The 15,428-nt window shown below is 41.2% G+C and overlaps 1 protein-coding gene across 1 annotated transcript in view; it reads right to left on the bottom strand.

Annotated features, from left to right (window-relative positions):
- The window catches only part of LOC127799396 (SAL1 phosphatase-like), an 85,280-nt gene that overhangs the window by 46,679 nt on the left and 23,173 nt on the right, over positions 1 to 15,428 (bottom strand). The window contains exon 2 of the mRNA XM_052333397.1: positions 12,715 to 12,790. Within this exon, the coding sequence (XP_052189357.1) occupies positions 12,715 to 12,790 (76 nt within the window). The remainder of the gene's footprint in view (positions 1 to 12,714; positions 12,791 to 15,428) is intronic.

Genomic DNA, 15,428 nt, shown 5'->3' with positions numbered 1-15,428 from the left:
TTAACTATAGCACAAAATAGAATGAAAGAGATGGTTGTAGGTGACTAAAAGTGAATTAACTACAACACAAAATAGAATGAAACAGATGGCAAACAAGGGGAGGAGTGAGAGATCATCTAAGTTGGAAGATATGGTATACTTGAAGGTCAAAAGGTTCCAACAACAATGCTTCTCTAACAATCCTAACTCAAAGCTAAATCCCAAGTACTACAGTCATTTTCCCATAGTAGCAAAGGTGGAAAAGTGGGAAAGGTGACCTACCATTTACAGTTGCCAAAGGGAGTGTCAATTCACCCTGTTTTCCATGTTTCTCTACTAAAGAAATCCATTGAACCTGCGGACAACCCCAATGTGGATATTCCCTTACAGTCGAAAGACATAGTAGTTAATATGGAGCCCTTAGCAGTGTTGGAAAAAATGGTGATCTACCAAGATTCCCTACCTTTGACTCAAGTCTTAATGCAATGGACTCACCTACATCCCGATCATATAACATCAGAGTATCTTCCAGACCTTCTCAAGCAGTTCCCCCGAGTGGCCCAGATGTTATGATTTCTTGAGGACAAGAAATGTTTCGGGGGGAGAGTGGTTATTTGTCACGTGCTAAGGGTAGCTATTGTAATTTTGTCTTTTCTTTCTGTTATAGAGAATTGTCCAGTAGCTAGAGGTGGTTACATTTATGTTATATTGCACATGGGTGCATGTGGATGGTTGTGAGGGTATATATAGAGCCACGGCAACCTCGGCTTGAGGATGGGATTCAACAATGAATTACTTGAATCTTTCCCTCTAAATTCTCTCTCTCACTCAATTTCTCTTCTAGCAATTTCCATTAGTTTTTGGAAAATTACCTCCAGAACCCATTGTCAAATCCAATGATCTGACAAAGCCAACAGCTGTAAAAAAAAAAAAAAAAAAAAAAGAAAAAGAAAACTGAAGAGACTTTCAAATCAGCAACACAAGAACTAAAGAGACTCTCCCTTCTTCAACTAGCACAATCTCCTTCAAACTTACACCATCTCCCTTCTCCAAATGGAACAAAGGGAAAACAACACCAACATTTCTATGTATGTTTGATGTCTCCTCTTTATATTTATTTTCTAGTTTCACTTTTCTGTTTTTTTCTTTTCCATGCTTTAGTGGTATTGTCAAATTGAATGAAAAGCGTATATATTTCATTCACATACAGCCCTAGTTATAGGGTTGGATAATTTATAGCTTTTGGAAAGATTACAAGATAACACATTAGGAAAGTATCCTAATTTGAATTTAGGAAACTATCCTAAGCAAGATGTAGAAACTTTCTAAAACCTTCAGCATTCTAGAAACAGCCACAATTGGCTTCTTTCCTTTCTCTTGAATCTCCTTACGCCAACACTCCCCCTCAAACTGGTGAATGAATATCCATCATTCTCAACTTGCATACTAGGTCTTCAAATCTCCTAATTACCAATCCTTTTGTTAGAAGGCCAGCCACATGTTTCTTAGATGGAACATACGATATTTGAATTATACATTTCTCAAGGTTTTCCTTTATAAAGTGCCTATCAATCTCAATGTACTTAGTCCTATCATACTGTACAGGATTATGAGCAATGCTTATGGCTGATTGGTTATCACAAAATAACCTAATTGATTCATTAACAGCAATCTTCAAGTCTGCTAGCACAATCCTTAGCCATAGCAATTCACATAGGCTGAGTGTAATAGCCCTAAATTTAGCTTCCGCGCTTGATCTAGCCATTATGTTTTGCTTCTTACTTCGCCAAGAGACCAAATTCCCACCTAAAAACATGCAATATCCAATAGTAGACCTCCTATCAATTAGTGTTCCAGCATAGTCTACATTTGTATAGCCTTGTATATCCAAAGAACCACCTGCTTTGAATGGGATTCCTTCGCCCAAGGTTGTTTTCAGGTAACACAATATCCTTCTCACAGTTTGCATATGACTCTCAATAGGATAATGCATAAATTGACTTACTAAACTCACTGCATAGGCTATATCTGGCCTAGTGTGTGACAAGTAAATCGACCACCCTACTAGCCTCTGATACCTTCCTTTGTCCACTGGTGGACTACTGGTGTCTCCCCCTAATTTAGCATCAAGTTCCATTGGAGTGCACACTCCTTTTCCTCCCAGCAAATCTATTTCCTTTAAGAGATCCAATATATACTTGAGTTGGGATAGAAAGATACCTTCTTTGGAGTAGGCTACCTCTATTCTCAAGAAGTACTTGAGTGATCCCAGGTCCTTAATCTCAAAGTTCTGAACCAGCTTGCTTCTTAGAACCTGTTGTTCATCCATGTCATCTCTTGTTACAATAATATCATCCACATAGACTAATAATGTAGTCACCTTTCCCTTCCCTGAGTGCTTAAAAAAGAGTGTGTGGTCTCCCCTACTCTACTGGTATCCCATAAGCTTCATGGCTTTGGAGAACCTATCAAACTAGGTTCTCAATGATTGCTTGAGGCCATAGAAGGCCTTTTTAAGTCTACAAACTTCACCTTCTTTTCCTTCCTTGAATCCTGGTGGCTACTCCATGCATACCTCTACTTCTAAATCACCATAAAGAAATGCATTCTTCTCATCTAGTTGTTGTAGTTGCCATCCACAGTGAGCTGCTAGGGATAAGAGAATCCTTATAGTGGTCATATTGGCTACCGGAGCAAAAGTCTCCAAGTAGTCAATCCCATATGTTTGGGTGTAGCCTTTGGCCACCAATCGAGCCTTATACCTTTCCAAAGATCCATTTGCATTGTATTTAAGTTGAAAACCCATCCGCAACCCACTGGAACCACTCCCTTTGGCTTAGGCACCAGATCCCATGTGTTATTCTTCTTTAATGCTCTCATTTCCTTCTGCATGGCTAGCTTCCATTTCTAATCCTTTAAGGCCTCATCTGTCGATTTAGGGATAACAATGGTGTCTAGGGAAGTTAGGAAGCTTTTATGTTTTTGGGACAACCTGTGGTAAGAAAGATAGTTGGCTAGAGGATGCTGAGTGCATCTCCTAACTTGTTTTCTAATAGCAATAGGGATATCCAACTTAGTAGAGAAAGAATGAACAGGATTAAGGGAGAAAACCATTTCAATACCTGGTTGGGAACCAGATGTTGACCCTTGCTGAGGGTGAGACATAGGCTGTTGTTTTTTGTGGTACACAAAAGGGGAGCCCTTGAACCTTACTGGGGATGAGGTCTCTGTTTGGCCTACATGTTCAGGGTTGTGGTAATCACTTGAAATAGCTAAGTGATGATCATTATCAGAGGAGAGGTTTAAAGTAGTAGATGGAACAGGATTAGGGTGATTAGGATTTGATTCAGTAGATCCCATTGGTTCTGATGTCTTGAGAGGGATTAAGTCCAGACTAGGAAGAGCTGAACTTTGGTCACCAATCAATTGATTCTCCCCCTAGAGACCAAAGTTAGTAGGACCAAAAAAGGGTTGAGATTCAACAAAGGTCATATCCTTCGAAACAAAAAAATTTCTAGTAGAAGGATGATAGCATTTGTAGCCTTTTTAGGTAAGGAAATAGCCGAGGAAGAGACATCTAAGAGCCCTGGGGTCCAACTTGTCTCAAGCTTGTTTAGGAATGTGAACTGTTATTCTTTTTTTTTTTTTTCTGTAAGTGAAAGATTCATAGAACACAAACCAAAACCGAAACGGCTACAAGCCAAAGTCAAGGCATACCTCGGACCGAACAAAAACTAGAGGCATGAACAAAACAACAATCACCTACTGGGCCAAAAGAAGAAAAATAAGCTAAAAATAAGAAAAACATAGGAAGAAGCAAAATGAAAGACAAAATGTACAAAAAATAAACAAAAGCCTGGAAGTGATCGAAAGCAACAATCCATCACAAAAGAACAAGCCTGATGTACTAATCATGAGCAGGAAAACTGCAAACATAGCAAGCCCCAACTGGAGAGGTAGCATCGAACACCAGGCACCGAAGGCACTGGCACTGAACAAGATCACAAAAGCTAGCCTCCAACAACAAGCAAGCAGCAACTCAATGGGGAGGGAGAACCTGGTCTCTCGAAAGATGCCAAATATGACAAAGAGCATAACTCTGAATAGAAGGTCTGAGTCGAAGAGTCATCAAACGGGCCTACACAGCGCACTGAATCTGATGAGCCAACTGAAAGGAAAATCTCTCCTGATCACGGAAGCACCTGTTATTGCGCTCCCTCCAAATGAAATACACCACAGCATGAAGCAACAGTCTATTCGCCACCTGCCACAAACCCTTGCCACTCCATCTCGTAGCAGCCCAAAGCACTCCAGAATACCACCGACGCCAAGGCCAATTGAATTTATTTCATCTGCAGAAGAATGTCATCACCTCTCTGGAATAAGGGCACTCGAAGAAAAGGTAACTATGTATCTCCACATTCATCCTGCAAAGGAAACATCTATTCGGAAAAGACAAAAAATGATTAATACAGTCAAGTGTAGAAAGACGCTCCTGAATTACTAACCACAGGATAAAAGAATGAGCTAGAATACACTCCCACGACCACACGAGTCTATGCCAATGGACCCGGGGGCGCTGATCCTGGAAGTCCTTAAGAGCATCCCTAACCGAAAAAACACCATTCGCAGCTGGGAGCTAAAAGTTCTCATCCCAGCGTTAAACGCGGGGGAGACTAGGAAGATGATTCCTAATAAGATCGTAAGCCGGACAGGGGAAAAGGTCAGGCCAATTCCAAGAGCCACTCTCGATGAAATCAAAGACCTTGGCCAAGGTATGGATGCCTAATTGCCGAGGCAATTGGCGAAAGAAACGATCGATAAGCACACCCAAAGGGTGCCGTTGATCATGCCAAAGGAACACGCTACGACCATCACCAATTTTCCACCCCACTCTAGATCGCACAACTCCCCTGAAGGAGAGCAACTTCCTCTAGTACCATGGACAAGCGTATGGCACTTTAAAGAGCCAGAAGCACGCCCCCTTAACGTGATAGGTATGCACCCACTTCACCCAGAACGACTCCCCATTGCCTGAGAGCAAGCGCCAAATAAGCTTGGCGACAAGGGCTTGATTCCAGACATAGAGAGACTTGAGACCCAAACCCCCTTGCGCCTTGGGGTAACAGATCTCCCGCCAAGCCACTTTAGCTCTATGGGAGTCAGGGTCAACACCACTCCATAAGAAATTACGAATTAATTGCTCAATCTTATGGATCATCTGTTTCGGAAAAATGAACACAAAGGTCGAGTACACATAAATAGTGGAAAGAACAAACTGAGCTAACTGAAGGCGACCCCCAAAGGAGAGCAACCGACTCCGCCAAGAACAAATCTTATTCTTAACCTTATCAATGATAGGCCAACAATCCCCATAAGATAACTTGGTGGAAAGAAGAGGCATCCCCAGGTATCGTATAGGTAGCACACCTATCTAGAAACCAGCAACAGTCACAATATTTTCCCCTAAGGACTCATCTTTGCAAGAGACGAAGCAACTGCTTTTTAAGGCATTGGCCTTGAGGCCAGACAAGCTAGAGGATCTCTCCAAGCAAGATTTCAAGATACCCACCGAAGCAGGATCGCCATGGGAGAACAAAAGGAGATCGTCTGCAAACATGAGCATCACCAGCCAAGTCTGCTCACATTTCCAGTGAAACTGACAATCTAGAGACCTTGTCTGATGGCTAACAATGCCATGCAGGATCTGCATCACAAGGATGAAGAGATAAGGAGATAGAGGGTCCCCTTGCCTAAGGCCTCGACCACTAGGGAAGAATCCGTTTAACTGCCCATTGATTTTAATGGAATAACGAGGAGTAGTGACACACTCGCAGATCCAGCTACAAAACTGTGGAGAAAAATTCAAAAGATGAAGGACAGTCAAGAGAAAGTCCCACTCCACAATGTCATAAGCTTTAGCTAGGTCTACTTTCATCACACATTGAGGAGGCCCCTTGTGAAGGTGATATTGGAACACGAGCACTTGAGAGGGAAAGAATTTGTTATTACTTCTAACATAATTCCCATCCTCTACACTTAGCCTATTTATAAACTCTTTACCTTTTAGTTTTAATGTCTAACTGAAAAGGTACAATCGTCTACAGCACCAACAAAGTACAACACAGCTTAATTAATTAGTAGTACAATGATTAAGATACCCCTGGGGTCATGACAGGGTGCTGGAAGAAAGGACCTCTCTCCCACAAAACTAGATTGCCTTCTCCCTAGAAGGAGAAAACCCTGAAGTAAAGAAGCCCAGCCATCACAAATCCTACTTCCACAAAGGAGCCTCCACCATTCTACAAAAGTTTCCCTTCAACAGATCTAGCCCTTTCCAGCTACCTAGATGTTCTATTGTTTTTGGATTGGGATAGATATGTAGAAGGCAAAGCATGCCACCACAGTTCCTCATCCCAAAGTTCCATCACTCCTCCAATACCGATTCCTTAATGATACAAACATCTCTCTCTCACACACACACACGCACACAACTTACACCACTAGTTGTCCTAGATATTGCTTCAAATTTCTTGGAAAGAGCCATCTCTAGAGCTGAACTACTGAGCTTCATATAGAGTGCCTATGTCATCCCCACGCTTGTCAATTTGCTTTTCCTTTTACCGTGGCAGTAAAACGTCACCTTCCTAATTTAAGGAAACAGTAAATTGCATCCAAATCCCATGTCATTCAAGCCATTTATATAAAGGCCCCTTGTGGATTAAAATTGTCCTTGGAGATCCTTTTGGTTTACTGTTTTTGGTCTGACAGCCTTCTATTAGTTTTTCACATAGATGGCATCAATTCTGGTTTAAATGGACATAGTCTTCTTTTTTTTTTTTTTATCAAATTGGTAAATATGAATAAATGATCAAATGTACAAGCAATCACTGGGCATACCCAGGAAACATAGCTAACAACCAAAACCTATAGGCCGACAACAAGGCCTTCAAAATGGTCCAAAACATAAGGATACATAGTAAACATTACTTTGTATACAAAGGTTTTGATCCTATGAATTAGCCCCTCCACTGAAGGCTGAACAAAATAAAAAATTAAACGATTCCTAGCTACCCAAATTTGGTAGACCGAACAGGCCAAGGCAATTTTCTTAGCCTTGCATATCCAAGAGGATCCTCTAGCTTCTTTATTCAGCCATTTGAGGGCGTTGGGGACCAAAGTCATGGCTCTAGAGATGCCTATCCATGTTCTTATATGCTCCCAGGTTGCCAAGCTGAATGGGCATTGGAAAAATAGATGGCCAGCAGTCTCCTCAGCCCCATTACACAAGGGGCAGGCGTGGTCAATATCCAGAAATAAGAGCTTATCACGAGTTAGGATGTTGGATCTGGCACATAACCATAATATGAAGGCATGCTTAGGAACAAGGCAGGAATGCCAAACAGTCTTCGCCCACACCTTAACTTGTCCCTTCGGCCGAAAGAACTCATAGGCAGCTTGCACATCAAACCGAGGACCATTGGCCCAGCTCTCGAGCAGGCTCATCGCCACCTCCACTAAACCTCACGCCTCACACATGGAATCCCTTATAAGCATCATCCTCTTCATCAGAGGGGAGTCATCATTCCGAACCTGCCTCTGCCAAATGGAGACTGAGTGCAAGAATTCATGATGGATCCATTGAACCCACAATGTGTCCTTTTTGCGATAAATGTCCCATAAGTTCTTAACAAGCAGACCAGAGTTCCAACTTTTAAGATCCTTAAGCCCCAAGCCGCCTTCACATTTAGGCAAACAAACATCTTTCCAGGCGACAAGGGAGACCTTGGAGTTCCAGAGGAAGCGCCTGCATAGGCTATAAATTTGGTCGATGACAGTAGCTCAAACAGGAAGAATGGAGCACAAAAAACAAACTAGTCCTTGGATCACAGCACGGATAAGTTCCAGCCGCCCTGCATATGAAAAGGAAGCTGCTTGCCAAGCTTTAATATAGTCCGAGATCTTTGAAATAAGCGGCTCATAGTGACTGACCCTAAGCTTAACCGCTGCCAAAGGGATACCAAGATAGCGAAAAGGCATAACCCCTTTGGGAAAACCAGCCACGTCCAGAATACATTGAAGATGTTGTCCCTCAATACCAGCTATTTAGATGCTAGACTTGAGAGCATTAGCCTGCAGCCCCAATTTAGTTTCAAAATGCTTGAGGCAGTTCATAATGATACGAATAGATGTTCCGTCCCCTTTGGCAAACAACATAAGATCATCAGCAAAAGCCAAATGAGACAACTTAAGCTTATTACACTTGGGGTGAAAATTGAAGTCAGAACCATCTGTAGCCAAATTAAGGGCCCAAGATAGGTATTCCAGGCATAACACGAACAAAAAAGGAGACGGGGGGTCTCCTTGCCGCAAGCTTCTCTGGCCTTTGAAGAACCCACGCATATTACCATTAATGACCAAAGAATAGGATGTGGAAGCCACACATTCAATGATCCACTTAATAAACAAGGATGGGAAGCCCAAACCTTCCAAGACCTGTTGCAGGAAATGCCAACTTACAGTATCGTAGGCTTTGCAAAGATCCACCTTAATGAGGCACCATGGAGAAATTCTTTTTCGAGCATACTTATGCAGCAGCTCTTGCGCAAGCTGAACATTTTCGGCCATACTCCTGCCTTGGATGACCGCAAACTGGGCCTTATCTATAATAGAGTCCAGCACAGGCGCTAACCGAGAGGACAAAATTTTAGCTATAATCTTGTAAAATTCATTGCAACAAGCTATAGGCCGAAAGTCTCCCACCGAATTGGCTGAGCTAGACTTGGGCATGAGGACAATAGCCAAATGGTTAATCTGCTTTAGAAGATTTCCTGCGGAGAAAAACTCCAACACAGCTTGGCACAGCTAATCACCCACAATACTCCAGGACTTCTTGAAGAAGAGAGCAGTATAGCCATCAAGACCCAGGGCCTTGTCATCCCCAATATCAAACAAAGCCTCTTTAATCTCCTGCACACTGACCTCATGAACCAATCTGTCAGCTTGATCTCTAGAAATTGAAGGCCCCAAGCTAAGAATAGTTGGATCAATAGGATCACAGGCAACCCTGGTGCCAAGCAACTTACGATAAAACCAGATGAATTCATCAGTTACCTGATCCTGAGGGGATGTAAAGGTCCCATCCTCCCTAGCCACAGCAACAATGTAGTTACCTTTGCATTTCTCTTGGCCATCGAATGAAAGAACTTGGTGCTCTTGTCACTGTTCTTTAGATGTGCACATTTAGCCTTCTGGAGGAAAAATAGTCTCTCAGCTTCTTTAAGAAACAAGGCCCTCTTCCTTAAATCAGCCACTTTATCATGGAGCTTCATACAATCAGGCTGAATCTGCAGGGAAGATTGAGCCTCAAGAAGCTCATGACCAGCATTCTCTGCTCTACTAGAGATGTGGCTAAAATGCATCCAATTAAAAGACCGCAGGGGCTGCTTGAGCCGAAGAAGCTTCCCACAAAACTCAAATTGCTTGTTCCTTGCAATACAGAGCTGCCATTCCGATTCAACCAACCTGAAGAAATCCTCATGACAGGCCCACATATTAAAAAATTTAAACACATTAAGCTTTGGTCTTGGAGGCCAAAGGATGGATACAATGCTAGGGGAATGATCAAATAGGCACCCTGAGTGCAAAAAGTCCGCCTGACCATAAATCCCATCCGTTGGCCATGGCCGTATCAAGCTTAGACATCACCTGATTATTGGACCATGCAAAGAAGCACCCCATGGAAGGCAGATCCGAAAGCCCCAAATCAACACAGCATTCATAAAGGTCTTTGGTTTCATACTCAGAGACTGGAAGCCCATTGCATCTCTCCTCCTCCCTCAAAACACAGTTAAAATCACACGACAAAATCCACGAGCCTGAGCAACGAGTGCTGAACTCCCTGAGATTAAGCCATAGAGGCCTCCTGCCCACCACCGAGTTATACGCATACACAAAGCTTATATGGAAAGAGATAAATGATACCTTACAGCTAACTTTGCAGTGGATCACTTGAGGAGACATATCAACAAGCTCCACCTACACTTTGTTTGGATCCCAAAGGATTAAAATCCTTCCTGCATCATGCAAATGGAAGTTATCAACATCCAGCCTGCCCTTAAATTTGCTTTTCATAATCGAGACAATCTTGGACTGAGAGAGCTTCGATTCAAGAATACCCATGATATCAACCTGCTTAAGGTGCATGAGGCTAGCCACCCCATTTTGCTTCAGGGGTCTATTTAAACCCCTGATATTCCAGCAACCAATCTTCATGGAGGGCAAGGAAGGGTCTACCCTTCATCCTATCCTTTTTCGATTGAAGAGTAGCCTTCTGCACATTAGGGCCTTTAAGCTTTGGGACCCCTGTATTCGTAAGAGACAAGTTACCTTCCAATACCTCCAATCGAGGTTTATGGCCCGCATCTGGTAGATCCTCCAAGACCTCATTACCTTTACCACCTTTGTTCCTCTTGTATGTGACCAACTGAAAAGGGCCATCCGGGTCCACCTCTTTAAAGCCTGAGGCAACATTATGCGTACTCATTGTGCCTCCTCTATCTGCACCCACCTGACCAGCATCAACATTCCCAGCAACAACCTTATCAACACCATCCTGATTAGAGTCCCCGGGGACTTCAAGATGGGAAATACCCAAGGCATCTGGAGAAACACCTATGGGCTTATCCTAGGGGGGGGGGGGGGCATAGACTTTGAGGACTCTCTAATGGTGCTCGAGTCAAGAGCCTGATTCTTGACTCCTAGATGAGGACCACGCGCGATCAATCCAGCAGCACCCCTGGACTGCACAAGGATGCCATTCTTCTTACAACTCACTGCCAGATGCCCAAGAACGTTACACATAGAGCAATATTTCGATTCATTCTCATAAACCACTTTCTAATGCCTTGTTTTCCCATAAGACATCTGAATTTCCACAACCCGAGCCAACTCCTTCGTTGGGTCAATTTCAACCAAAACCCGAGCAAAAAAGATCCGTTCCTTTGTGGCTGTTAACTTATCAGAGGTAATGGGCCTACCAACAATGGAAGCAATTTTGCCCAGGGCCCTTGCACTCCAACAAACAAAGGGGCAAGTTCGGAAAAGAGACCCAAACTAGAATCAAAAGAGGAATCTTTTCATCAAAATCAAAATCCGGAGGCATAATTTTTAGCAACAAGGGACTCCCAAAGACAAAGAATGGGCCCTTCTACAGCACGAGGGTTAAAGCTAGGGCCAAAAAAACAAGGAATTGTTTCCCTTTCTTCAGCAAAGCAATGAGTAAGTGGGTTAAATCTAATTCATAAAAATTTAACATTCAAAAACAAAGAGAAATTGTAGAGAAAAACATGACACACAGCACTATCACACAAGCAAAATACGAATTTTTGAGCACCATAGCCCCCCTTAACCTTCCTCCACACACCCTTTTGTATGGTTTCTAACTTGAAACCGATCAAGTGAAGCATTGGAAGAAGACCTATACTAAATCTAGCCCAGGTCTACCAAACTTAAGATAGTGGCATGTCGATGACATCATTGCCAATGATCTCCAAAGACGCAAAACACCATTTGGTACCAAAACAAAAACCCAACTGGGAAAATTGCTCGATTTACCATTTCACCAAAAAATCAACCCAAAAAACATGAATCTCAACCATAGAAAAATTTAAGTTCAATAAATTGAAAAAAAAAATTGATAGTTCTCTTCAAAAAGAGGAGAATTTGAAGTACAATCCAAGGAGGCCAAAGGGTGTGAACTGCGAATAAATACATGGAATTGAGTGGATCCACGAAGGCACAATCCACATCCAACTCTTTTTAATCACTTTTCGTTTTTTAGCAGTATTTTGAGGAAAGGAAAAGGAAAGGAAAATTATCGACATAGATTTAAGTTCATTTGAGAAAGAGAAACCCACAATTTTCTATTTTCATTTTTTGACTAGCTTTAACCCAAGCAAGTTAAATGTGGTTAGGATAAAAGCAAACTATGTTGTCTAAATCTCAACCTAATGCCGTCTTTGTGAAAAATTAACAGAAGCGTGTAGCAAAAATAGTTAACCATAGGGACCTTTAGGGACAATTTTAAACCACAGGGGTATCCATGCAAATGGCCGAAACCATAGAAAGTCTGGATGCAATTTACCTTAAGGAAATAAGTTTTGAACCCTAATTATTGATACTCTTGAAGTCCTTGCATCCGCTAGCTGGAATTTTTACTTAGAAATAGGAGAAGAAAAGAAAACCTACTTCTATCAGACAAGAATGAGTTAATGTCATCCCACTATGGTTGAACAAATAAGATCGTATTTACTTTATCCTATGCCAGGATTACAATAGACCACCAGAAAAACATTCTTGGAAGTATATATCATGCATTTGGACAAGACCTGATTTGATTTTAGCATTCGTAGAGATTGGAAATGGACAAGCAGAAAAACGTTTCTAAGGGCTAGTAATATTTCAAAACATGCAAATAATCTTCCAAACAGATATCCCAAACAGTCGAAATATGACATATCCAATTTGCTGCAATGAGGTACAAGGTACAAGAATTCCTATGGAAAACTTCACACACATAAAAAAGAAATCAGTTGTAAATGGAAACTGTTGTCAAGCTACTTAAAAGAAATATGCCTCTTTTCTGTATCAACACTACCTCTTTCAATTAATAAGGGTTATAATAAACAAAATACAGATGAAATGAGTACTTAATAGGAGGGCATCATAACAAACCATAATCTGCTACAGTGACAGGACTTTTATCTGATTTTGATTGGACATCCGATTGCACAAGCGCATTTTGCACCCTCTGAAGAAAACAAGAATGACCATACACACAAATTTAGCTTCACATAACAAGTGCTGATACAAAACATGAAAGGAAACATCTAACTCTCATATGCATGTTTGTACTAAAAGGTTTGTGATTAGTGTCCATTTGACCTACTGGGCAGTAAAGGTATGAAAGTGTGTGCTAGAAACAAGATTTACAAAAATGAACCTCTCTGTTTCAACAAAGACAAACAGTGCCGGATATAGCAAGATTCAGAAGTACCACATATGCTAATAACAGTTAGCAGACTGTGATAGATAGGAATGAAATAATATTTTTTAGAATCTTCTTCTTTCTGGTAAGTAATATTAATAAAGAAAGCAGTTAATAAGGATGAACCCTGTAAAAAATAGGTCAACCCTGTAGAAGTGTACCTAAAACAAAAAACATCCATGTTGTGCTTTCTTCAATAATCACAGGAGTCCTCTTTTAACCACAGAAATAAGGGAAGCAAGAAGTGTTTCCTTCAAAAATTGAATTGGGCTTTCTTCACCCTCAAAAGCTCTTCTCTTTATTTCATGCCTTGGGCTCCAAAGAGAGAATAAATCTTCCAAACTCTTAAACTTGCAGAATTACATGACCAAATGCTTAAGAGGTCATACAAGGAACTCCAGAAAGTTACAAATAAGAACCCATAACTGGTGAGCCAGTGTCATGACCCTAGGGGCACTACTGTAATTGAGCTGCAAATATATTGTTATGATTCTGTTAGATGCACATGGGTGCTGTTAGGTGCACATGGTTGCTGTTATTCTAGCATATGCCTTCAGTTACGATAGCCAGCCTATGCCTATAAAAGGCTACTTGTAAGAGAATGGGGATTATGTGAATGATAATTGAATCCTTCCCTCTATTTCTCTGTTCTCTCCTCCTCTCTCGAACCCTCTGTTCTTCCCTCATTCTTGCTGTTCTCCCTCTTCAGTCTGATTCTCCCTCCAAATTTCTCTCTAATTCTCAAGTTCTTCCCTAAACAGCCACTGCCAGATCTTAGGATCTGACACACAGTTAGTCTAAAAAAAGGTGATCCACTAACCTGTTATCATTCTTAAACATATAACACCAATTGGCCAAAAAAAAGCCTTATCGATAATAAAGATGGAGCCAAGGGAAGCAATTCAAATTAACAAAGCTACCCTAGCTGGTGCTCTCAAGCTCCATATAGTTTTCGAAGGAAAGCCTACCTCACAGCCATCACAAAGCACATCAGAGAAAGACCAAACAGGAGGTCCCTATCCTCCCCAAACTGCAAACAAATCCATCAGCCATGACTCTTCTCCTAACAAACCTCCATAACAATTTACCAAGCAAAGCTTTGTTAAATAAACCAAGTTCTTTCATCCCAAGTCCTCCCCTAGCATGCGGACAACAAGCTTTGTTCCAGTTAACAAAATGATAATGGAAGCATCTTCTACACCACCCCAGAAATAAGATAAAAAAAGGTACACCTTACTCATTGAATAAGACTCATCACACTCATCTAAAGATTTCCTGAGTCTAGTGACTCGGATTGGACCATGGGATGTGGCAGGCGGCGACCACGCTAACACAATGCTAAGATAAAGGCATGGGAATAGCGCACCCTAAGACGGAGAGACAACGTGTCACAGTTAGCCTCATTTCTCTAGAGGTTTGTCCAGAATTCATCTCTATCAAGAGTTTTATTACTAAATGCTTAAAGAAGAATGATTTGAAGTGGCCAAATTCAACCCCATCTTTAATGTTTCTAGCTTGCTTCCTTTTGAGGGGCTTGATGGTGAACCAAATACAATCAAAGATCAAGTGCAACACTTACCAACAGTGTAGCAAGATGATACTCAAGATGTGCTAGATGCCAAGGAAATGAAGTCAAGGAGGAGCAATCAATACAAAAGATTTCTAGTAAAATGGTTGGTAAACCAGCTAGTGAAATACTAGGATTAGGATCAAGAACCTTATGCTGAAGTTTGCAAAGATTTTTCGTTGTTGATGAGTTTCTTTCTAACCTGGGGAGATATTGCAAGAGCATATTCTTTGGGTTATTAGTATGTTTATTTTTCTTATTTGTTTAGCTTAGGGTTAATATTTATATTATTAACTTTAATAATTAGTATGACTAACATGTGACTCTTAGATGGATGGCTAACATTAAAAGGATTTCTTTGTAATCCAGGATTAGGTTCTATGGTTAATACAGCCCTAGGATAAATAGTCTTTTAAGGCACTTTACAGGAGGCAAAATTATCCTAATTCAATGTTCCAGGTTTATTAAACCTTGAATATCATATTTTTCTCTAGCTTTTATCCTACATTGCTTTTAGCCTCATTATGCAATTGTTTGTTGTTTTCTCATCACATCTTACATCAAATAGCTAAGAAACGTGGGGACGAAAAGGAGGGAAAATCACATCTTTAATTGATTCCCACCCCTTTTGCTTTGAACTACACAACTCCAAAGCATAAGTGGCGCAATCAAATGCTGGTGAGGGCTCAAAAAGAGTGGGCACAGTAATCAAAGAGTTCCTCCTACATTAAACTCACTCCATGTTAGAGTTATGTCCCACAAGCCAATTATATTTACATGTAATTGATCATACTTTACATTTTAATTCTTTATCTTCAATCAATTGTTAATGCA

This window comes from Diospyros lotus, chromosome 4, assembly GCF_014633365.1.
Source record: "Diospyros lotus cultivar Yz01 chromosome 4, ASM1463336v1, whole genome shotgun sequence".
In the NCBI taxonomy this organism is placed as follows: domain Eukaryota; kingdom Viridiplantae; phylum Streptophyta; class Magnoliopsida; order Ericales; family Ebenaceae; genus Diospyros; species Diospyros lotus.
The sequence above is the reverse complement of the archived record's forward strand: the minus strand, read 5'-3'. Positions and strand labels throughout refer to the sequence as shown.